This window comes from Schistocerca nitens, chromosome 1 (assembly GCF_023898315.1).
Source record: "Schistocerca nitens isolate TAMUIC-IGC-003100 chromosome 1, iqSchNite1.1, whole genome shotgun sequence".
NCBI lineage: Eukaryota > Metazoa > Arthropoda > Insecta > Orthoptera > Acrididae > Schistocerca > Schistocerca nitens.
Window position 1 is genome coordinate 237,020,317 of NC_064614.1, and position 26,284 is coordinate 237,046,600.

A 26,284-nucleotide genomic window follows, 5' to 3' on the forward strand; every position below is an offset into this window, starting at 1 on the left:
TTTCGCGGGCAAGTGCTCTACCATCTGAGCTACCGGAGCACGACTCATACCCGGTACTCCCAGTTTTACTTCTGCCAGTATCTTGTCTCCTACCTTCCAAACTTGTCTCCTACCTTCCGCAAATCTCATTCTGCAAACATCCCTCAGGCTGTGACTAAGCCATGTCTCCGCAGTATCCTTTCTTTCAGGAGAGCTAGTTCTGCAAGGTTCGCAGGAGAGCTTCTGTAAAGTTTGGAAGGTAGGAGACGAGATACTGGCAGAAGTAAAGCTGTGAGTACTGAGCGTGAGTCGTGCTCTGGTAGCTCAGATGGTAGAGCACTTGCCCGCGAAAGGCAAAGATCCCGAGTTTGAGTCTCGGTCGGGCACACAGTTTTAATCAGCCAGGAAGTTTCATATCAGCGCACACTCTGCTGCAGAGTGAAAATCTCATTCTGGAGATGTAGGATTGTCACCTCAGCGGCTGCTGGGTGGCAGCTGGGGAAGAGTCGCTACTACAGGGCACAGAAGCGGGAGGAAACTGATCCATTGGGTCAATAGAAGCATCGGCTTACTTGTGCGGTAGGTCTGTGCAGTCCAACACTGAAAAATGGTTGGTGGTGCACACCAGCAATACGGAGGCCGGCTGGGCTGCAGTATCACATGGTGACACCGTCGAAGAGGATCTTTGAGTTGGTGAAGGAGAAGACCGTTTGCCTTTGGTGGACTTCTTCGAGCCTTACTAGTTAGAGGAAGGCTCTGCTGTTGTTTAGCTGGAGGGATGGAGGAAGTCTTCACGGTAGTTCCCCTTCTGTCCTTTCTGGCCTACCGGTTGTGTAGCTGGCGGCTTTGCCTCTTGAGGCGAGAGTGTGATGGCTTGTTGGACAGCAGAAAGGGGGGGGGGGATAGAGATGCTACCTTGACACTGGGCGATTTCACAACCTCAGAACTGAATTGGAGATAGCATGTCTGCATGTTCATGTCCTTCATGGAGAGAGGGACAGCAAGAACAGAACTATAGGTGCCAGACAGGAGAATGCAGGGTTTGCGACTAGCCAGCAACTTACGAGTGACTGGGTAAGGCACTTTTTCCTTTACTCAGATATCTTGGACAGCCTGCTCATCAAGATACACGGGCAATCCCGAGAGGAGGCGGCATGGTTGCCATTGCGGTTGATACAGTAAGGAGAAGCAGGTGGACAATCGCCCTCGTGTGCAACCCTACCACATGTTACACATTTGGCTGGGTGTCGGCAAGATGTTCTAGTGTGGTTGAAATGATGACAGTGGTAGCAGCACATTGGGTTTGGAATGTACGGCTGTACTGTGATAATTTCATAGTCTGCTTTGACCTTGGATGGAAGCACCACTAAGGCGACTAAAAGAGTGCAGGTGGGCACTAAGGAGGAATTACCTTTTTCATTACACAATGGACGGCAATGACACCCTGATCAGAGAGGCAAGACTGGATTTTGACCTCGGTTAGACTGTCGAACAGCCTGGTGTAAATTACACCACAGTAAGAATTCAAAGTTCTATGGCCCTTGACACAAACAGGTTAGACGTGGAGAAGCGAGGCAGCAAGCCACTGTTGTGCTTAAGAATCATAAATAGTCTCCAAACGTGAAGTGCCATACCGTAAACGAGGGTAGGATTTCACAGGGCCGGCAATTGCATCAACACCTTTCTGAATAATAAACGGGTTTACAGTGGCGAAGGACAGAGCGTCTTCAGTATGTGAGACCACGAGGAACTGTGGTGCAGCAGGAAGGGTCTTTGAATCATTAGCCCCATTACATTTACGTTTTGTAGACGTTGATTGGGAAGATGATTGACTCATTGCAAGAAAATAAACTGGGGGCCCCCTTCACAAGGGGACCTCCCGAACACCTGACAGAGGGACCAATCGGCAACTAGGGAAGGTTGCAGCTCAGGCAATCATCCCTCCCTGGGCCTGGCCTATAACAGGAGGGGTACCTCTCGATACGAGGCTGGGAATTACGCGTTACCCAATCACCTGTTATGCGTCAGATGCGTGGGCCAGCCTTCAGAAGCGCACAGGCAGGAAGAAGAAGAAGAGGAACCTCAAACGCCGAAGCGGAGGAACGAGAGGAAAAAAAAGAGCGAAAAACGAAGGTGAGACTGTTCTAACGTCAGCGACAGACAACGCAGAACATTCTCAATAACAGCCCGGACATGTCTCCCAATGGAGGGGAGAAAGAATAGAAAGAGGATAGCCATGCAGCACGGAAGGGAAAAAATGCTGCAAGGACTGGGGCCCCGTGGTAGCTAAGCACCAACCCGCCATAAAGTGGCGAGCCCCCTGGGCGGTATTTTGCTCAGATTAAGAGATATTACTCTTGCATGGACCTAGATGCTTATAACAGTTCCCACAACGAAACTTTGTCTCGAAACCTGGCAGAAAATCCAAAGATATGCTGGTCTTATATAATGTATGCTAGCGGCAGGACACAACTGATGCCTTTTCTGCGCGACCGGAATGGAAATACTATCGACGAAGGTGTTGCTGAAGGAGAGTTACTAAACACAGCCTTCCGAAATTCCTTCACCAAAGAAGATGAAGTAAATATTCCAGGATTAGATTCAAGAACAGCTGCCAACATGAGAAAATTCGAAGTAAATATCCTTGGAGTAGTGAAGCAACTGAAATCTCTTAACAAAAGGAAGTCTTCCCGTCCAGACTGTATACCAGTTAGATGCCTTTCGGAATATGCTGATGGAATCATGTACAACTGCTCGCTAGACGAAACATCCGTACCCAAAAATGGTTCAAATGGCTCTGAGCACTATGGGGCTTAACATCTGAGGTCATCAGTCGCCTAGAACTTAGAACTAATTAAACCTAACTAACCTAAGGACATCACACACATCCATGCCCGAGGCAGGATTCGAACCTGCGACCGTAGCGGTCACGCGGTTCCAGACTAAAGCGCCTTTAACCGCACGGCCACACCGGCCGGCTCCGTACCCAAAGATTCGAAAGTCGCACAGGTCACACCAATATTCAAGAAAGGTAGTAAGAGTAATTCACTAAATTACAGGCCCGTGACATTTACGTCGATATGCTGCAGGAATTTGGAACACATACTGTGTTCGAATATTATGATTTATCTCGAAGAGAACGATCTGCTGACACAGTCAACACGTATTTAGAAAACATCGTTCTTGTGAAACAGAAAAAGCTCTTTACTCGCATGAAGTGTTGAGTGCTATTGATAAGGGATTTCAATTTGATCCCGTATTTCTAGATTTCCAGAAGGGTTTTGACACTGTACCACACAAGCTGCTTTTAGTAAATTGCTTGCTTGTGGAATATCGTGTGCTTTCTGTCAAAGAGGTCACACTTCGTAGTAACTGACGCAAAGTCATCGAGTTAAACAGAAATGATTTCAGGAGCTCCACAAGGTAGTGTTGTAGACCCTCTGCCCTTCCTTATCTATATAAACGATTTAGGAGATCATGTGAGCAGCCGTCTTAGGTTGTTTACAGATGATGCTGTCGTTTATCGTCTAGTAGAATTGTCAGAAGATCAAAACAATTCCAAAACGATTTATCAAAGGTATCTGCGTGGTGCGAAAATTGGCAATTTACTCTAAATAGTGAAAGGTTGAGGCCATCCACATGAGTGCTACAAAGAACCGTTAAACTTCGGTTACACGATAAATCAGTCAAGTCCAAAGGGTATCAATTCATCTAAACACCTAGGAATTACAATTACGAATAATTTGAATTGGAAAGAACACATGGAATATGTTGTAGCGAAGGCAAACCGAAGATGCGTTTTTTGACAGAACACTTAGGAAATGTAACAGAACTACTAAAGAGACTGCCTACACTACGCTTGTCTGTCCTCTTTTAGAATACTGGTGCGCGGTCTGGATTCCTTACCAGATATGATTAACGGAGTACATCGAGAAAGTTGAAAGAAGAGCAGCATGTTTTGTAGTATCGCGAAATAGGAGAGTGAGTGTCACGGACGTGATACAGGATTTGAGGTGGACACCATTAAAACAAAGGCGTTATTCGGTGCGGCGGAATATTCACACGAAGTTTCAATCACCAGCTTCCTCCTCCGATTGCGAAAATATTTCGCTAACACCGATCTTCATAGGGAGAAACCATCATCATAATAAAATAAGGGAAATCAGAGCTCGCACGGAAAGATATAGTTGCAGGTTTTTTTTCCGCGCGCTGTACGAGATTGGAGTAATAGAGAATTATTGTGAAGGTGGTTCGATGAAGCCTTTGCCGGACACTTACGTGTGATTTGTAGAGTATCCGTGTTAATCTAGATCTTGAGCTGTGAAAGTTATATATGAAGGTGTGTCCGAAAGAACAGATACCATCGGTGACCATGCAGCTCGTTGGAATGAAATTACAATGAAATGAATACCCCTAGCTGCATAAAAAGCGTTAATATAAGTCAACGGGGACAGTTGAAAATGTGTGGCCCGACCGGGACTCGAACCCGGGATCTCCTGCTTACACGGCAGACGTTCTATCCACCTGAGCCACCGAGGACACTTAAGGATAGTGCGACTGCAGGGAGTTATCTCTGGCACGCCTCCAGTGAAACCCACATTCCCAACTTATTGTCCCGCACTATATTCGTAGTGCCCCTGCTCATTAAACTCATTACTCGCGGCTTGTTGCCTCTACGTAAAGAAATATGAATGTTTCAGTTGGACCACTTCTTTCGCTTTGTGATAGATGGCGCTGTAATAGTCACAAACATATTTTAGACGAACAGTTGGTAACAGGTACGTTTTTTAAATTAAAATACAGAACGTAGATACGTTTGAACATTTTATTTCGGTTGTTCCAATGTGATACATGTACCTCTGTTAACTTATCATTTCTGAGAACGCATGCTGTTACAGCGTGATTACCAGTAAATATCACATTAATGCAATAAATTGTCAGAATGATGTCCGTCAACCTCAATGCATTTGACAATACGTGTAACGACATTGCTCTCAAGAGCGAGTAGTTCGCCTTCCGTAATGTTCGCACATGCATTGACAATGCGCTGACGCATGTTGTCAGGCGTTGTCGGTGGATCACGATAGCAAATATCCTTCAACTTTCCCCACAGAAAGAAATCCGGTGACGTCATATCCGGTGAACGTGCGGGTCATGGTATGGTGCTTCGACGACCAATCCACCTGTCATGAAATATGCTATTTAATACCGCTTCAACCGCACGCGAGCTGTGTGCCGGACATCCATCCTGTTGGAAGTACATCGGCATTCTGTCATGCCGTGAAACATCTTGTAGTAACATCGGTAGAACATTACGTAGGAATTCAGCTTACATTGCACCATTTGGATTGCCATCGATAAAATGGAGGCCAATTATCCTTCCTCCCATACTGCTGCACCATACATTAACTCACCAAGGTCGCTGATGTTCCACTTGTCGCAGTCATCGTGCATTTTCCGTTGCCCAATAGTGCATATTATGCCAGTTTACCTTACCGCTGTTGGTGAATGACGTTTCGTCGCAAAATAGAACGCGTGCAAAAAATCTGTCATCGTCCCGTATTTTCTCTTGTGCCCAAATGTTCAAACGTACCTACGTTCTGCATTTTAATTTAAAAAACCTTTCAGTTACCAACTGTTCGTCTAAAATTGTGAGCCATATGTTTGTGACTATTACAGCGCCATCTATCACAAAGCGAAAAAAGTGGTCCAACTGAAACATTCATATTTCTTTACGTACTACACGAATATGCAATAAAAAATGGGGGTTCCTATTTAAAAAAAAAAACGCAGCTGATATCCGTTTGACCTATGGCAGCGCCATCTAGCGGGGCAACCATAGCACCATCTCGTTTCCCCCAATCACCCTAGACTAGTTTCGTTCTTTGCAGTTTTTTCGTTTGATGCTTATTTCGTGAGATATTTGGCTCGGTCACGATCAATGGACCACCCTATATATATATATATATATATATATATATATATATATATATATATATATATATATATATATTCCTGGAAATGGAAAAAAGAACACATTGACACCGGTGTGTCAGACCCACCATACTTGCTCCGGACACTGCGAGAGGGCTGTACAAGCAATGATCACACGCATGGCACAGCGGACACACCGGGAACCGCGGTGTTGGCCGTCGAATGGCGCTAGCTGCGCAGCATTTGTGCACCGCCGCCGTCAGTGTCAGCCAGTTTGCCGTGGCATACGGAGCTCCATCGCAGTCTTTAACACTGGTAGCATGCCACGACAGCGTGGACGTGAACCGTATGTGCAGTTGACGGACTTTGAGGGAGGGCGTATAGTGGGCATGCGGAAGGCCGGGTGGACGTACCGCCGAATTGCTCAGCACGTGGGGCGTGAGGTCTCCACAGTACATCGATGTTGTCGCCAGTGGTCGGCGGAAGGTGCACGTGCCCGTCGACCTGGGACCGGACCGCAGCGACGCACGGATGCGCGCCAAGACCGTAGGATCCTACGCAGTGCCGTAGGGGACCGCACCGCCACTTCCCAGCAAATTAGGGACACTGTTGCTCCTGGGGTATCGGCGAGGACCATTCGCAACCGTCTCCATGAAGCTGGGCTACGGTCCCGCACACCGTTAGGCCGTCTTCCGCTCACGCCCCAACATCGTGCAGCCCGCCTCCAGTGGTGTCGCGACAGGCGTGAATGGAGGGACGAATGGAGACGTGTCGTCTTCAGCGATGAGAGTCGCTTCTGCCTTGGTGCCAATGATGGTCGTATGCGTGTTTGGCGCCGTGCAGGTGAGCGCCACAATCAGGACTGCATACGACCGAGGCACACAGGGCCAACACCCGGCATCATGGTGTGGGGAGCGATCTCCTACACTGGCCGTACACCACTGGTGATCGTCGAGGGGACACTGAATAGTGCACGGTACATCCAAACCGTCATCGAACCCATCGTTCTACCATTCCTAGACCGGCAAGGGAACTTGCTGTTCCAACAGGACAATGCACGTCCGCATGTATCCCGTGCCACCCAACGTGCTCTAGAAGGTGTAAGTCAACTACCCTGGCCAGCAAGATCTCCGGATCTGTCCCCCATTGGGCATGTTTGGGACTGGATGAAGCGTCGTCTCACGCGGTCTGCACGTCCAGCACGAACGCTGGTCCAACTGAGGTGCCAGGTGGAAATGGCATGGCAAGCCGTTCCACATGACTACATCCAGCATCTCTACGATCGTCTCCATGGGAGAATAGCAGCCTGCATTGCTGCGAAAGGTGGATATACACTGTACTAGTGCCGACATTGTGCATGCTCTGTTGCCTGTGTCTATGTGCCTGTGGTTGAGTCAGTATGATCATGTGATGTATCTGACCCCAGGAATGTGTCAATAAAGTTTCCCCTTCCTGGGACAATGAATTCACGGTGTTCTTATTTCAATTTCCAGGAGTATATATATATATATATATATATATATATATATATATATATATATATATATATATATATATATATATATATTGCAGGACAATAAGTTGGGAATGTTGGTCTCATGGGAGGCGTGCCAGATACATCCCTGCAGTCGCACTATTGTATGTGTCCTCGGTGGCTCAGATGTATAGAACATCTGCCATGTAAGCACGAAATCCCGGGTTCGATTCCCGGTCAGGGCACACATTTTCAACTGTCCCCGTTGACTTATAAACGCCTGTATGCAGCTAGGGGTATTCTTTTCATTGTAAAGCTCTATACGACTTGTCACATGTATGAATAGACCCACGTGACACACACCATGTCGTCCTTGCCCTTGGGTCTCGGTGCACAGTATCGCTTGCGCAGCACGTAGGCGGCGCCAGCGAACACGAAGAGTGCGAGCACTGACGTCACAGGTACCAGCGTCGTGGCGATGTCGGACGGCGGCGCCGCGCTGCCCGGTGGAACTTGGGTGGACGCGGGGGCGGTGGCGGCGGCGGAAGAGCCCCTGGGCACGGGGTGCGGCGTGGCGGCGGATGCGGTCGTGCTGCTGTTGCTGCTGTCGCTCACGTCTCCGGAGCCGGTACCACCTGCGCATACACACAGTCCGTGTCAACATGCGGCGCCCATGCAGCTCTGCTGTATACTGTCGCAAGGAAGCTTCGAGTTCGACCCCTTGTGCGCAATGACTCATTTCAGATGGAATGGTAGAGTGAACTAGACAACAATATAGACCGTAACAGCACGAAATTATTCGAGAAACCCTCGGGGAAAGTACAGTGTCAGCCATACAAACCCGAACTAATTTTGGGAGATGATAAAAAAAAGTCTTCCAGAAAGCAGACGTACAAAGTCCTCATAGCATATGCTGGAAGTTCCCTTCAGCACCATCGATGCACAACTGTAGTCTTTTCACCACATTCCGCGAATTTATGTGAAATGAAGCCAACAGTCCTGGAAGCTGACACCTACAGCCATTTCAAAACCAAGCTCGCATAAAATACGCTACTGGCCATTAAAATTGCTACACCACGAAGATGACGTGTTACAAACGAGAAATGTAAACGACAGGAAGAAGATGCTGTGATATGCAGATGATTAGCTTTACAGAGCATTCACACAAGGTTGGCGCCGGTGGCGACACCTACAACGTCCTGACATGAGGAAAGTTTCCAACCGATTTCTCATACACAAACAGCAGTTGACCAGCGTTGCCTGGTGAAACGCTGTTGTGATGCCTCGTGTAAGGAGGACAAATGCGTACCATCACGTTTCCGACTTTGATAAAGGTCGGATTGTAGCTTATCGCGATTAAGGTTTATCGTATCGCGACATTGCTGCTCGCGTTGGTCGAGATCCAATGACTGTTAGCAGAATATGTTAGCAGGGAAGTGTGACAGAACAGCTCATATTATGCGTATACGTAAGTGATATGACAGACAGGCTGGGCAGCAATTACGATAATTTGCTGACGACGCTGGTGTACGACCTGTAAGTAGGCTGTCTAGGTTTTTATATTGGTAACGCCACGTAGCGCTCTGTATGAAAATCACTGGCTGTGCTGTGTGCAGTCTGTGGCTGTGTGGCATTGTTGTAATATTCGCTATTGTAGTGTTGGGCTGTTGGCTGTTAACAGCGCGTAGCGTTGCGCAGTTGGAGGTGAGCCGCCAGCAGTGGTGGATGTGGGGAGAGAAATGGCGGAGTTTTGATATTTGTAAGAATGGATGTTATGAACTCTTACACATATTATGACTTTTGATGACTATTAAGGTAAATACATTGTTTGTTCTCCATCAAAATCTTTCATTTGCTAACTATGCCTATCAGTAGTTAGTGCCTTCCGTAGTTTGAATCTTTTATTTAGCTGGTAGTAGTGGTTAGAGATGGGGGATCTGCTCCTGAACTGTTTTATAGAGTTGAATCTTTCAAAGGAGTGAACAATCAGTGATTCAGAAAAAAAGAACGGTAGCTCCAAACGTTTTCCACAGCAGAGAGAGAGAGAGAGAGAGAGAGAGAGAGAGAGAGAGAGACGGAGCATATCAGCGGGGCCTCTGCTGGTCAGAGCACACTGCGCGCCACACAACACAGCCAGCGCCGGCCTCTGCCCTGCTTCTGCCTTGGCTGCCTGCATTGTGCAGTGCCCCATTGGATTTTGTGTTTCACATATCCCGTGCCGTCTCTGTGCTTCCTCTGCCGCGTGCAGTGTCTGGCGCACCTTAGCATCGCACTCCCTCGGCGATCGTTTCAGTCGCACGTCCTGCCCTCTGGGCAGTTGATGCGAGCAACAAGACAGAGAGGCTCCTAGCGGAGAACATAAGAACTACTTGCAACAACCTGCTCGCAAGAGAGCGGACGATTTGTCTCGGAGCGGGTGACTGGTGGCCGCTCACCGCTCCCCCTACCCACGGAACTCGCCCGCTCAACGCTCACCCCACCGTTCTCGACTCTAGCCAGAGCGTTGAGCAAAGCAACTCAGGTGTCACTCTGGTCTCTGCGGTCTTAGCTCACGCAGCAATACAGCTCGCGGCTCGACCAGCTTGACTCAGCGCCTCTGCATCGGAGTTCGTCTATACTGGATATTGTTCTTTGTACTAATACCGATGTGTATATTACATAATTATGTTATGTATACATCATTTGTTTTTATTTTATTTTTATTTGTTTAAACTGATCAGATGAGGTTCCTGACGACTCCTCTTACTATAGGATTTTTTATTATGGACACTCGAATTTTCACTTTAATTACGAGCGAACTAATAAACGTATCGCAAAACGTGATACACCAATATTTTCCTTGTTTTATTCTGCATAAGGCTATATGCAGCACTTTGGTCTTACAGTCAAATTTATATTTTTTTTCTAATTGTAGTACGGATTTTGCGATTTTGGGCATCTTAGGAAGGAAATGTTCACTTTAAAAATATATGGCTTGGGATGTATTTGTACGAGGTTAATGAAATTTTAATACATTATAGCCAAATACATTGTTAATGTAAATCTCAAGTTACAAAATTTTCCAATCACCCAAAAAACCACGATAGTGCAAAATAAATCGATAATTAAAAACTTTGTCATATCGTGGAAATTCCAATAAACAATACAAAATTCTTACCCATTATCTGTGTTACTTCAAAATAGGATCAAATAAGATCAAAATACAGGTATACTACTGGAATAAACCAAGTTTAAAGGGCAATGTGCCTTCCATTTATTTTCTATTGTGAATGAGTGGTGAGTCATGAAAAAGACCTAGTTCATTTCAGGGAGTGAACAGTTCGGATCCGATCTCTGAAAAGAACAGTTTTGCCCATCTCTAGTAGTGGCGCTTGCTGTATTGCAGTAGTTCGAGTAACCAAGATTTTTGTGAGGTAAGTGATTTAAAAACGTATAGGTTAATGTTAGTCAGGGCCATTCTTTTGTAGGGATTTTAGAAAGTCAGATTGCGTTGCGCTAAAAATATTGTGTGTCAGCTTAAGCATAGTCTTGTGTAATTGTTCAAAAGGGGACGTTTCAGACCCGTAGAACCAGCGCAGTAGCTCAGCTGAGAAATACTGAAAAAAGACAACACTACCTTACACAAATCATCCCGCCATTTAGCGAAACTGCGGGAAACGCATCTCACCATAGCTGGAATGGGATTTATACTCTATTCCTCCCCCACACAATGTGTAACGAATCTTCTGCAGGTCTAAGTCGTTGAGCAGAAGCGCATACAAATTTACTGATCTCTTACACTATGCGAGCCAACGGCCTTGCCGCAGTGATCACACTGGTTCCCGTCAGACCACCGTAGTTAAGCGCTGTCGGGCTGGGCTAGCACTGGGATGGGTGACCATCCGGTCTGTCCAGCGCTGTTGGCAAGCGGGGTGCCCTCAGCCCTTGTGAGGCAAACTGAGGAGCTACTTGATTGAGAAGTAGCGGCTCCGGCCACGAAAACTGACAACGGCCGGGAGAGCTGTGTGCTGACCACATGCCCCTCCTTATCCGCATTCAGTGCTGCATGTGGGCTGATGATGACACGGCGGCCGGTCGGTACCGTTGGGTGTTCATGGCCTGTTCGGACGGAGTTTACACTATGCGAGACGAGTTTGGCCTCTCCTACAGGTTGGACACAACGGATGCAGCAATATTCCAAGGCGAGATATTGCACCTCTGGACTTGGATTAGCATCTTGCGTTGCCTGAAGTTCAACGTACGGGAGTGAGGAGGAACGTGTCAATCAACGTACTATTTTTTAAGAGATCATGCTCTGAAGCGGTTTGATTCAGTCAACCATCTTTTGCTTTCCTGTACTAATCTTCTCATCCTATTTAAGTCTACATCTGATGTAAATTACAGTCTGCTGTGCATATTCCTCCCCTACAATTTGTCCCATTTACTGTTCCTTCTAGCTCTAAGTTATCTACTCCTATATGCCGCAGCTAATGTCCCACTAACCTTTCACTAGAAGCAATGACATCGTCTCCACCTGACTTTCACTATTATAAACGAGTAATTTATTCAGCACTTGCAGCTAGTTTTGAGCATATGCTCACTCTCAAGAGCACGAATGGATAAGGTCACATCATACTCGTGCATCCATTGTGCGCTTCAGAATGAACAAATTCTCAAAACTAGCTACACTGGTGAATAAAGAACTCATTTACAACAACAAAAGCCTGATGGAAAATACATCATTCTTTAATGTATCATGGTTTTGGTGCCCACCTTGGACAAGTAAATCTTTCCCTTCTTCTGAGGATTTTCCTTATACACGTTCTTTCACCTACTCTTTTGAGTAGTTTGTCGTCAACTATTCCCCCCCCCCCCCCCCCCCCCCCGCGCCCCCCTTCCGCACAAGGCTCTGAAGCAGGCACCTGAATGGCACAGAATATTCAACGAAATCAACACATTGTCAGGACCGATATGTATCTTCTGGAAGAGAGGAGTAAAGGAATGAATACCGCTGCCGACAACGAAGAGAAGCTCGCCTTTTACTTGCATTACTGGAAGCTATGATGCCTTTAGATTCACGCTTTGCAAGCGGCTTAATCTTGGCCCGGTGCTTAGAAGATCTTCCAAATATCTGTCTATGTTTGGCTGCACAGAGAACAGCACCTCAGCTAAGGCTAGTCACAGAGAGGAAGTTGTCTTGAGCAACTTTTGCCGAAGAATACTGAGATTTTTTTCGGAAAACTGTACAATAGGTCACACGAGTGTGCCGAATTATAGCTCTGAGAATCATGAAGATTCTTCTGGTTGTGTTGTGCTGGGATAAAGGATGAAGCTAGGAGGACAGCTTTAATTCTTTTATTGTTAATTTTAAGAGAAAGCCCTGTTTAGGGACACTTTGGAATAATTCAGTTACTTGAAGCGAGGAAACGGTGTATGAGCGCACCTTAAATGATTTATCTGTAAACTCGGTACCCCATTTTCTTTGAAGTAGGCTGTTACCGAGTATGCGGAGCGTAGCAGCGACCATGGCTGTAGCTGGGAACTTCCGAACCACATTACGAATTTAGGAATTCGTTTGAAGAGTCAGAAGAGAGGCTGCATTGGAGGAGGAGGAGGAGGAGGAGGAGGAGGAGGAGGAGAGAGAGACAGAGAGAGAGAGAGAGAGAGAGAGAGAGAGAGAGACCGACTGGTGACTTTTAATGAAATACTTACCGAGCCGCGTGTCCGTCTGCTGGAAGAAGTGAGCAGTTACAAATACCTTAACTATTTATCCTCCAAATCTGGAGGATTTAGTTAAGACACAATCACCGAAGAAAATTATTAGACTGTAAAATAGCTGTTTGCTTGAAAACTATTTTATTTCATTCAAAGGTACCAAATAAAAAATTGGGAAGTGTTGGAATAGCAGGAAAGGAGTCAATTATTATTTGAAATGAGTTACTTACAATTTCCTATCTTGAAGTGTCTTTAGTATTGCCTTTTTTGTTTAGAAGACTTAAGATCAAATAAGATGGAAGGGATACATAACATTCCCTGAGAATTTCTAAAATCATCGGGAGGAAGTGGCAACAAAACGACTATTCACGTTCGTGTGTAGAATGTATGAGTCTACCAATACACCATCACACTTTCGGAAAAATATTAACAACGCAATTCCGAAGACAGCAAGGGCTGACAAGTGCGAGAATTGTCGCACAATAAGCTTAACAGCTCTGGGATCCAACTTGCTGTCTAGAATAATATACAGAAGAATCGAAAGGAAAATTGAGGACGTGTTAGATGGCGATCAGTTTGGCTTTGGGAAACTTAAACGCGCCAGAGTCGCAGTTCAGACATTGCGGCTAATAATGGAAGCAAGACTAGAAGAAAAATCGAGACAGGTTCATAGTATCTGTCGACCCTGATAATGCGTTCGACAGCGTGAAATGGTGCAAGATGTTCTAAATTCTGAGGACAATAAGGGTTAGCTATGGAGAGATGGATAATACACATGTACAAGAGCCAAGAGTGAATAATAAGAGTGTAAGAGAGAGATGTAATCTTTCTCCCCTACTGTTCAATATACACATGCAAGAAGCAATGAGGAAAATAGAAGGAAGGTTCAACAGTGGAATTAAAATCCAAAGTGGAAGGATATCAATAATAAGATTACCTGATGACATTGCTATGCTGAGTGAGAGTAAAGAAGAATTACGTGAATGGAATGAACAGCCTAATGAGTACAGGATATGGACTGAGAGTAAATCAAAGAAAGACGAAGGTAATTAGAAATAGTAGAAAAGAGAACAGCGAGAAACTTAACATCAGGATTGACGATCACTAAGTAGGGGAAGTTAAGGAATTCTGTTACCTACGGAGCAAAATAACCACTGACGGACGGAGCAAGGAGAACATTAAAAGCAGACTATCACTGGTAAAAAGGATGTTCCTGGCTAAGAGATGTCTACTAGTATCAAACAAAGGCCTTAACTTCTGAAAGAAATTTCTGAGAACGTACATATCGAGCACAGCATTGTATGTTAGTGAAACATTAACTGTAGGAAGACAGGAACAGAAGAGAATCGAAGCATTTGAGATGTGGTGTTACCGATGAATGTTGAAAACTAGGTGAACTGATACGGTAAGGAACGAAGAGGTTCTGCGCAGAATCGAGGGGAAGGGAATATAGGAATACTTTGACAAGAAGAAAGGACAGGACGATAGGACATCTGTTAACACTTCGCCGTCTGCACGCCTCGTACAAATTAATTCGCTAGGCGCAGGCAGCACTAATTCGGATTACTTGGCTTGTCGGCAGCCGCTTATCACCTTTCTGTTGATGACGAGCTTCAAACACATTGACTTTTGCGGGCTTTAATTTTCCTGAAATCCTCTATTTTGCCGTATCGTCCCACAAACTCGAAGTTTCTTTTGAAGTAACTTCTCTGCAAGTTCTACACTGTTATAATAATTATCCATGCAGAGGTGATGCCACGTTCCATCAGAAGGTATCAATAGTTCCATCACTGTTTTTGCTAAAGGATATCCAGCACCGGAATATACCTTGAATGAGGAAATGTAACCCGTACTCGAATCACACAGCATGCGAAAGAGTATGCCGTATTTCGTAATTTTCGACGGATTGTAAACTTTAAAATTTAACCGTCCACGCCAGGGTATCAGTCCTTCATCAATTGAGATGTTTCGATTTAGATTAAACGTTTCTTTAAACTTTTTGGAAAAATAATCAGTTACGAATTGCACTTTGACAAGCCGGTCGGCATTATCCCGTTTATTGTTGCTGTCGGAAAAATGTAAAAATGATAATATTTGTCTGAATCGGTTGAGGGACATGGTTTCGCGAAATATAGGTGTGTCTATCAACGTATTCGTTGGCCAATTATCATCGATCCTTGCTTTTTTTACAGTTCCCATAAGGACAGCAAGCCCAAACCATTTTCTAAGTTCGGGTCCCGTAACGTCGACAAATTTGGCACTTTTTTTAAATCCAGCTTCCTTATATTGCAATTTTAACTGTAGTACTTGTTGGTTTCGTTGCTAATATATTCACATAGATCGATCCGAATATATAATTCTACGATATCCTCGACGCTCTGTGTATCTTCTGGAAATATGTTTGGACCCGAGGAATCTTCAAATTTATTATTGGTCCTCGGTAAATCAAACTCTGACCACTGTGCACTGTCTTCTTCATGTGATTCAGCCGAATCGTTGGCAACCGTAGCGTTCGCCGAATTCTTCTTGGACGTATTTCATTATATTCCTACGATTCTGCTCCACTTTCATTTTTTTGATATCCAATGTCTTCTTCCCAATCGGCCAAGGCGTCCGGAACGTCAGACAAGACGTCCGCGCATTCATCGTAAATAATCCTATTGTCTCTTTCGTCCGCCATGATGAAACGGCACAAGTACATATAAAAACAAAAAACTTGTTGACGTGTGTAGCTTCTTTTTACCTAAACAAAACACCAACAGAATGCAAAAAATACCAAAGTGCTGTCGCCACACCACTATGGTGTCGCCGTCCGTTCACCGCTATTTCGCACACGACACAACTGTGTTGTCGCCGGACGGCATAGTGTTAAGACATCAGCGAATAACTGCCATGGTTACAGAAAGCGATACGCTTAGAGTGTTCTGAGGCTATAATGACTAGCGCAGAGCGCATTTCAGTTGGAGGGGAACGGGCGTCTCTAAACAGGGTAATCTCTGATGTTGGACAGGCAAATACGTGTACAAGAAAAATAACTGTGGAGAAAACTTGCGAGCGTGCGTCCTTTCGATACCTCGCGTCACGCCCTGTAAGTGTTTGGCTTTGGCAAGAGAGAGCGGGCGCGAGATCCGGTTCCGTGAAGATGGCAGGAAGAGACTTGGACGTTAAGTCGCTTGGAGTGAAAACGGGGGAAGGGAGACGGCTTGTCGACGACGGAGAGTAACGGTGGGGTGGGCCCGTGTTGTGATCTCGTGGACCCGTTCTATGGATCCGGAGGACCGTTGCCTGATTTGTAGCCCGAGCACGGAGACGGTTCTACGGTGACTACGTAAACGGGTCAAGGTGGAATCGCCGGCCGGCAGGATGACACTGGTTGTCAGTCTCCGTGGGGTTCTTCCGTCAGACGCCGCTTTGTGGAGCAGTTCCACTACACTCAAGCAGGAGGACCCCTTACGCTGCGGGCTGCTCCATACCCACCGTGACCTTACTGCATTATGCCGGGTGAGGAACTTTGAGAACTTCCGTCGCCTTTAATACTTCGTGCTCACCGGGCGAAAGACTGACAATATCGTTGTGAGCTTGTGTGTCTTTTTTGGGAGGTTGTTCGCGTTAGGGTCGCCCCAGCCCATACCGATTTGTGCTTGGAACTTTTCTTTTCGTCCCACAGAGGATTTGGTAGTAGAAGTATTAACGATCAGATCGCAATCACTCCTCTGCCTTCCGAGCTTTAAGTGCCATTAATGCGCAACTTTCTGAGGTGGATTAAATTGCTGTTTAAAAATAAAAAAATACATAAAAACACGAGAGAAGAACGAGAAGAAGAAAAAGACCCCTGCTGTGAGAGTTGTGTATTTTCTGAGTGAGTGTTCCCAGAATTTTAGGTCTTGAAGAAATGTCGCTGGTAGTTTATTCCTTTGCTACTCAGCTTCCTAAATACGCCTGCATACTGAAAGCGGTTGCTTGTGGCTGCACGAGACGTATTTAATCACGATGGAGCCCGAAATTGTTACAATCTGTCTGTCACATTTACTGGTTGTAAACGGTTGTGTGTATTTATTGGGCTCTTTTACGGTATTTGAGTGAAACATTGTAATGTGTTGCTTTGTAGTTTAACCAGCTGTTATGCCAGCAGTCACGATTGCAAGTTTCATGAGGAATTAATTATTATTCTTTTCACTAGAGCATTTCCAGGCGTGTTTAAGTTTGCCAAGAGTACTGGGCTAGTCCATTGTGCAAATTAATCATTATGTGTATGATCACGTTACTTGCCGCATGTTATGCCACTGTTTTATGGGAGGGTATTCACTCGTGTTTAACACCTGCCTTTTACTTAGTACGTTTTGTCCTGTTTAGTTTCGAACAGGTTGCTGTACCTTCCTGGTGTTTTAAGATAATTGTTACACCGTGTTGTGAGAGAGAGCGTGACGCTAAACCCGTAATTGCGGGTTTCCGTAGCATTTATCACAGTGGTTCTCTTGTAAAATGTCTTAGCCCACTTAATTTGGTCAGTGAAATAACTGCCGCTTTCTCTGCACTTCCGCAAGTGACCATACGTGTTGCTCTGTAATACGTTTGGATGCGCAACAGCTTAATTGTTTCTTCTGACCTGATATTTAAGGAAAGTTACCAGACTTTTGGCGTTGTCCGCTCTTTAGTCACTTAAAGGTAACTGGATTTTACAACAGGAGCCGCAATGTCAGTAAACGTTCATGTGCGTGAAGGTGTGTTTGTGTCTGTCTTAGATAGGCGGAGCCTGTGTACTTGGGGGTGCCAGTCTGTGAGGCTTCCCGAATATGCTGGAGACGTCGGGGCATGGTATCAGCCACTGCCTGGCCTGTTCATATGCAGAGCTTCTTGTACGTGTGTATGCCATCCCTCCCATTAAGATGGCTCTTTACTAGTAATTTTCTCTGACCCAAACACTGATCTTCAATAATTCTATTAATTAAGTAATGATGTATGTATCTGAACAATTTGTTCTAAAACCAGAATTAATTATTGGCCTACGTATGCGTCATAGCCACACCTGCTGCTAAAGCGGACTGTGAGAATGCTCACTGCGGCGTGTACCAAAATCACTTCTTCACCTCACCTAAGAAACTTAATAACTATGTTAAATATTGTCTGTTTTATTCCAAATTTGGTACGTGACCTTTAGTTACTCAGACGAGCTTTATGTCAAAGTTTGATACCGCTACGTATAATAGTTTCGGGAATATAAAAAAATCATTAAAGAAGTACTTAACCGACACTTAAGAATGTAAATTCAGACAAGAAGTACGTGTTCCGAAAGAATGACTACGCTGCACGCGATATAAAGGCAGCGTTCTCCAAAAAAAGAAAACGTGAAAATGCTGAGCACTCACAGGATGAAATACCGATTGTGGTTCTTCCTTTTTGTGGCGTGATTTCCAGTAAAATAGGGAGAGTCCTGCGTAGACGAAGTATAAGACCGATTTTTCGTCCTCCTAAGAAAATTAAGGACCATCTCGGCCTCAGGGTCCCTGGAGTTTATAATATACGCTGTGAGTGTGGAAGTAATTATATAGGTCAGACGATTCGTAACGTTTCCGACCGCTGTGCAAAACACCAACGCCATATTAAAAACAGAGAACTGAAGAAATCGGCAATTGCGGAACACAACCTCACGAATAAACATAAAATTTTGTTCGATGAAATAAAAATTCTGTCCCATGCCTCCACGTACTGGGATTCTGTTATTAAGGAGGCTGTTGAAATAATAATGAGTCAAAACAACTTTAACCGCGATAGCGGATACCATCTGAGCTGTGCATGGAAACGAGCGCTTGATGTAGAGAAGCAGCAGAGCCGTTCCTTCCAAGGTTTACGTTCCAACGGAAGCGGTGGCGCCACCGGTGCACACATTGACATCGTCTGCGACAGCAGTACGTAATCGCCGACCAATCATAAGCCGACCAATCAGAAGCCGTCCACGGGCTATAAATAAGGCTACCACAGCAGCAGTGAAGACAGTCAGCTCCTGACGATGACGATGGAGGTAATCGTCGAAGGCTCAAGATTTTATCCAGAACTGACGCGGCAAGAATACCGAGAATGTTTTACATATGATGTGTTCCTAGCAGGAGATATCTACGTTCGCTAACCTGTATCATGCCACCATCTCGGTCGTTAGTTCGACACGGATTACAAAAAAATGGTTCAAATGGCTCTGAGCACTATGGGACTCAACTGCTGTGGTCATAAGTCCGCTAGAACTTAGAACTACTTAAACCTAACTAACCTAAGGACAGCACACAACACCCAGCCATCATGAGGCAGAGAAAATCCCTGACCCCGCCGGGAATCGAACCCGGGAACCCGGGCGTGCGAAGCGAGAACGCTACCGCACGACCACGAGATGCGGGCCGACACGGATTACACATAAACAGCAAGAGCAGGTGCGTGCTGAGGTACCTGTATTTGACGGGGCATTGTTGAGATCTGGCGGCAACGCTGACGGCGGCAAAGGCGATGGCGCCGGAGACGACGGCGTCGATGTCGTCGTCGACGTCGTCGTGTTGGTGGTCCTGTAGTTGGGCGTAGCGGTGGGCGGCCTGCGGCTGAAGGCGAGCCCCATCCCCACTCCTGCCCCCGTGCCGGGTCCAGGGCCCGGCGCAGAGCCGCCGCCAGCCCCGGGGCGCGGCAGCAGCGTGGGCGGCGCCGGCAGGTAGTGCGGCTGCAGCAGCCCGGGGGGGTAGCGGGGGAGGTCACTGGCGCCACCGGCCGACGACGTGTCGTTCAGGACGCGCACCCGCACCTCCGTCTTAAGGCTGATCGGGCTCGACGGGTCGTCCACCTTCACGTACAGGTACAGCGGTTTCCCCACCTACCGGCACAGCATCACGTGTAAACTACTTCACATGGCCGCAAACAGTGTTTTTACTTTTTAAAACTAAGGCTTCGAACTTAAACAAATTGTGCATATACTAGTACAACTGAGAAACCTGTTTTGCCACCAGTAGGAAGCTCGTGTAATTAAACTACTGGCCATTAAAATTGCTACACCAAGAACAAATGCAGATGATAAACGGGTATTCACTGGACACATATATTACACTAGAACTGACATGTGATTAAATATTCACGCAATTTGGGTGCATAGATCCTCAGAAATCAGTACCCAGAACAAACACCTTTGGCCGTAATAACGGCCTTGATACGCCTGGGCATGGAGTCAAACAGAGTTTGGATGGCGTGTACATGTACAGCTGCCCATGTAGCTTCAACACGATACCATAGTTCATCAAGAGTAGTGACTGGCGTATTGTGATGAGCCATTTGCTCGGCCACCGTTGACCAGACGTTTTCAATTGGTGAGAGATGTGGAGAATGTGCTGGCCAGGGCAGCAGTCGAACATTTTCTGTGTCCAGAAAGGCCCGTACAGGACCTGCAACATGCGCTCGTGAATTATCCTGCAGAAAAGTAGTGTTTCGCAGGGATCGAATGAAGGGTAGAGCCACGGGTCGTAACACATCTGAAATGTAACGCCCACTGTTCAAAGTGCCGTCAGTGCGAACAAGGGGTGACCGAGATGTGTAACCAATGGCACCCCATACCATCACGCCGGGTGATACGCCAGTATGGCGATGAAGAAAACACGCTTCCAATGTGCGTTCACCGCGATGTGGCCAAACACGGATGCGACCATCATGATGCTGTAAACAGAACCTGGATTCATCCGAAAAAATGAAGTTTTGCCATTCGTGTAACCAGGTTCGTCATTGAGTACACCATCACAGGCGCTCCTATCTGTGATGCAGCGTCAAGGGTAACCGCAGCCATGGTCTCCGAGCTGATAGTCCATGCTGCTGCAAACGTCGTCCAACTGTTCGTGCAGATGTTTGTTGTCTTGGAAACGTCCTTATCTGTTGACTCAGGGATCGAGACATGGCTGCACGATCCGTTACAGCCATGCTGATATGATTCCTGTCATCTCGACTGCTAGAGATACGAGGCTGTTGTGATCCAGCACGGCATTCCGTATTACCCTCCTGAACCCACCGATTCCATATTCTGCTAACAGTCATTGGATCTCGACCAACACGAGCAGGAATGTCGTGATACGATAAACCGCAATCGCTATAGGCTACAATCCTACCTTTATCAAAGTCGGAAACGTGATGGTACGCATTTCTCCTCCTTACACGAGGCATCACAACAACGTTTCACCAGGCAACGCCGGTCAACTGCTGTTTGTGTATGAGAAATCGGTTGGTGGCTTTCCTCATGTCAGCACTTTGTAGGTGTCGCCACCGGCGTCAACCTTATGTGAATGCTCTCAAGAGCTAATCATTTGGATATCACAGCATCGTCTTCCTGTCGGTTAAATTTCGCGTCTGTAGCACGTCATCTTCGTGGTGTAGCAATTTTAATGGCCCGTAGTGTGTGTAAAACAGTCGACTTCAGGGTGATGCGAACCCCGATATGTCAGTTTACCCATAAATCAAAATATACTACCTAACAAAAAAAAGGGGGAACTATGTAAACTGAAGGTGGATACAGGGGGAGCGGGGGAAAAGGAAAGAACTGATGATATGATCTGCATCAGTACATTATGCGGGATCGGCGGCGACGAATGCAAATGTGAGTCACATCGGGAGTCGAACTTGGGATCTGCTTCTTAGTAGGCTGTTGCATTAAGCACTGTGCCATCCGGACGTTGTTTATCGAAAATGCATGGGCTATCTCGGGGTGCTCGCGAGCCGACCCACATTTCCACCTAGTGCGACCTATCGGCCCCTTGTCTTTCGGACAAGTCACAAAGAAGAGGCATCATGCATTCATATAAAAAAAATGGAAAGTGAAAACTATGTACAACTTCGTGGGTTCAGCGGGAATGTGAAGTTATTCGGTGATCGCAAAATCGAGTCAAATTTACATACTGGCACTAAGAGCTTAGTTATCAGTAGGACGTGCACTCCCACTGGCTTAGATGCTTGCAGTGATACAGTTAGGAAGGCTGTCATAACACCGTTGTATCGGCTCCTGAGGAAAGATGAACTACCTCTGTTTTTTTTTTTTTTTAACTGGTATTTGATATCTAGAATGAAATTTTCACTCTGCGGCGGAGTGTGAGCTGATATTAAATTTCCTGGCAGATTAAAACTGTGTGCCCGACCGAGACTCGAACTCGGGACCTCTGTCTTTCGCGGGCAGGTACTCTACCAACTGAGCTACCAAAGCAAGAGACATGCCCTGTGCTCACAGCTTCAATTCTGCCAGCATCTCGTCTCCTACCTTCCAAACTTCATAGAAGCTCTCCTGTTTTTGATAATCTGCTTACTACCACAGGGAGGTTCGACCTGCTCCCACACATGTTCTTTCGGAGCCACATCTATTCATATTGCTGGGCCAGGAGTACCTCAGTGTCACGCAAACAGGTCATAGAAACACGTGTCGTACGTGGACGAGTAATGACATCTTGAAAAATAGCACTAATGTCTCATGATAAGTAACACATGATGATGCAGAATGTATGTGATGTACGACGATTCCCCCAATCACTTCCAGCAGTGACCTGAAGTCACCCCTGACGATTGCCCACACCATGATGTCAGGAGTGCCATTGTCGTGGCTCTCCCAAACATTGGAAAAATGGAAACTCACCTCAGGTCATCGCCATGATTACCCAGGGTAGTGCACAGCGATGATACAACATTGATCACAATGTGACGCAAGTCCATCGTTCCTAGTCACGGCACCACTCCAAATGCATGCTTTTGTGTTCTGGCGCAATGACAACATACGAATGGTATGGTCATTTCGTAGACCAGCTTTACCTAGTCTCCGACCAATGGTGTAGGATGACGTAGAATGTTGCTACGGGGTCTGTTACTTGTCTTCTGGTTGCAGGAGGAAATGTGAAGGGGAGTAAATTAACAAGGACAGTTCGGGCTGAGATAATGATAGCTCAAGGTTACTTCCCGTGTCGTGTTACATCTGTGGCAGTTGAGCGAGCTATATTCAAGGTCACCTCGGAGAACACCCAACCTGCCCACATACATGAGACTGTATATGGTACATTCGAGGTCATGATGCACCTAGATACAGACTACGTCGTCGGCAGACACTTGTGTCAATCAAGGTCAGGATGTAACCAAAAACCCCGCTTATGCATCTTGGGCAATTGCATGGTACAAAACCGATGGGAAAATGAAGGTCTCTCCTTCCCCTGTGGGCGGGTATGATTCAAGCTTCCCCAAAAATGGTTCAAATGGCTCTGAGCACTATGGGTCTTAACATCTGAGGTCATCAGTCCCCTAGAACTTAGAACTACTTAAACCTAACCAACCTAAGGACATCACACACATCCATGCCCGAGGCAGGATTCCAACCTGCGACCGTAGCGGTCGCGCGGTTCCAGACTGAAGCGCCTAGAACCGCTCGGCCACACTGGCCGGCGCAAGCTTCCCCCTCCCCACTTTTGTCACAAGAGCGAATGCGCAAAACACAGAGCGGCAAATCAAGTTACATCCTGACTTTACTGCACTACACACAAGTGCCTGCTGGCCACGTGATCAGTATAGAATTAAGTCATGACCTTGAATGTAACACATACAATTGCCTCAGGTGCATGTCTAGGATAGGTTTTCCCCAGAGTAACCTTGAATATAAATTTCCTAGTTGCCTTAGTGTAACGTGACACCAGAAGCGTTACCTCAGCCAGAATTCGTATTAGTTACCTGTCAAAGGATTACGTTGTGCTTGGTACACCATACAGCGATCCTCGCTTGCACTGGTCATACCTGGTCAACTGGAACTTTGACGACGAGGATATCTGCCCTCACGTTCCCATGCAGTCCAAAATTCCACTGTCACATCCGAATGCTCCACAAATCTAGATATTGCACTTTTCGGCAAGCCGGCTACAACGAGATCCACAATTGAGTCCTTTTGAAACTCTGGCAGTTGCTGATATGATAACGCTCTCTCAAACTAGCACATGGCACATCCGTGTCCTTAACACTAGCCACTTAACAACTGTCGCCGTTCACGCCCGTTGTATACCCTACCAGGCCTGCTAGGACAAACGCTAATTCACATTTATGCCCTTGCTACCTGTGACAGAGAATTGCAACTCTCATCATTTACACCCTCCCCGATGGCGTTTGTTTGTCTATGTCTTCTGGGTGCTTCAAATTTTTTTGTCAGGTTTTGTAGTCTTCCGGTCGCTTTAAAAAACCTCGATAAGTAGAGGAAATCATATGTCTTTTGGTACACTCGATAAATGTCAGCGAAAGTCATGACAGACCACCCGCAAACACTCCGCAATTCCAAGTTATCAGCTGTGTGACCCTCGGCATTTCCGTAGTAACATTGCATCGTACGTCTTAGTATTGTAGCCACTATTATTACTTATGTATTATTTTCGGTCACAAGCAGGCAACTAAGCCAAGCTTTCTCAGATCTCATGCTCAAGCCCCCGCGACGAGTTATGTTAAATACCACCTCTCCGATCGCTTCAATGTGTATTCAAGTAACGTACAGTACAGTACAACAAAAAAGAGGAATATTATGACTGAATATAAATCATTAACTTTAAAAGATAAAATGAGAGGGCATGATAAAATCATAATCGTTGCTTCTGCCCGAAGTGTTATGCCAGAATTTTGCACAGTTAGGGCGACATTTTACAACGTTTAGAAATACCGCATTAAAATTCGTATTTTAAAACAAGACGAACTAGCTGGAAAACGAAAAGGATAACTGGACCAAAAATGAGCACCAATGATGACGCTCTCTACAGCTGGTACAAAACACAACTCTGTGTCGGAGTTCCGTTAAATGGAGCGAACTGCAGACTGTAACAGAAAGATTTGCAGATAAATTAGGAAAACAGGTTTCAAGGCTGGTAGTGAATGGCTGTTCAGGTTCAGTAATCGATAAAATACCTCTAACAGAAAAGTGTTTGGGGAAAGTTTCATTGCACGCTTTTGTAAGTGTTGAACCATTTCGTAAAGAATTAAAACGTATGAAAGAATTCCATTTTGGAATCCCATTCCTAATTGTACAGAGGCCAGCGGTGAAGGCAGTTCATCTAGTTCTTCTTCAACTAGTACATCACTTTATACCATATACACAATTATAGCTCCAGGTAACTTCTTCTTCATCTTCTCCCTCTCCCTCTCCTCCTCCTCTTCCTCCTCCTCCTCCCCCATTTCACTACTTACTTACTCCTTGGCGCTACAGCCCTTGTAGGGCCTTGGACTCCCGGACAATCTCCGCCCACTCTATTCTGCTGGCTGCCTTGGCTCTCCATCTTCTAACTCCAATCCTTCTCAAGTCCTTCTCCACGTCGTCTAGCCATCTGGTCCTTGGTCTTCCCCTTATACGACGTCCACCGGGTTTTCCTTTAAAAGCTTTCGTGACTGTGCTGTCCTCCACCATTCTTTCTACATGTCCCAACCAACGTAGTCTATTACAGTGTGTATCAAAAAGAACACACATATCACAAAGTATTATTTTGTCCAAACTATCGATGGCTGCACCTCGGCCCGACTTTTGGAGAAACGACTACAAAGTCTAGTTTATATTAATAGCCGCTAGATGTCAGTTGTCTTCTGTTTTTCTTGGTAACCGTTATATGTTTAAAATGGTGACTCCGCATCAGAAATCATTTTGTGTTCCCGAGTTTGCGATATGCAATTCCATGATTACAGTGCAAAGACGTTTCAGGTTGAGGTACCAACTTGATCCTCCGAATGGGTGGAACATTCTCAGATTGTGTCGACGTTTTCTAGTTATATGATGTGTATGTAAAGGAAAGATAAAGAAAATGTTGCACAAATACAAACTGCTTTCCAACGTAGTCCTTCAAAATCAACTCGTCGTGCCAGTCGCGAGTTACAACTTCCTACAACAATTTGGCGTGTTTTGAGACGTCGGTTGGTTATGAAGCCGTACAAGTTACAGTTGTTACGCAAACGTTTGGCATTTTGTAACGAGATTCTTGATGCTATTGACAATGATAACACCTTCGCACAACACATTGTGTTTAGTGATGAAGCGATTTTCCATGTCAGTGGTCAGGTAAACACAAAGTTCGAATTTGGAGCCTACAGAACCCACATGCAGCCACTGAAATGTACGAGATTCTCCCAAAGTCAATGTGTTTTGTGCGATATCTACATCATCTGTTTACGGCCCATTCTTCTTTGATGGAAACACGGTTAACGGTCAGC

General features: G+C 45.9%; 1 protein-coding gene and 1 pseudogene across 1 annotated transcript in view; one reads left to right on the top strand and one right to left on the bottom strand.

Annotated features, from left to right (window-relative positions):
* Window positions 1-26,284, bottom strand: part of LOC126246492 (tyrosine kinase receptor Cad96Ca) — a 527,884-nt gene that overhangs the window by 154,776 nt on the left and 346,824 nt on the right. Inside the window, exons 3-4 of the mRNA XM_049948399.1 lie at window positions 19,517-19,928; window positions 7,751-8,022 (exon numbers count right to left, since the gene is read on the bottom strand). Of these exons, the coding sequence (XP_049804356.1) occupies window positions 7,751-8,022; window positions 19,517-19,928 (684 nt within the window). The remainder of the gene's footprint in view (window positions 1-7,750; window positions 8,023-19,516; window positions 19,929-26,284) is intronic.
* Window positions 11,175-11,292, top strand: LOC126211167 (5S ribosomal RNA; annotated as a pseudogene).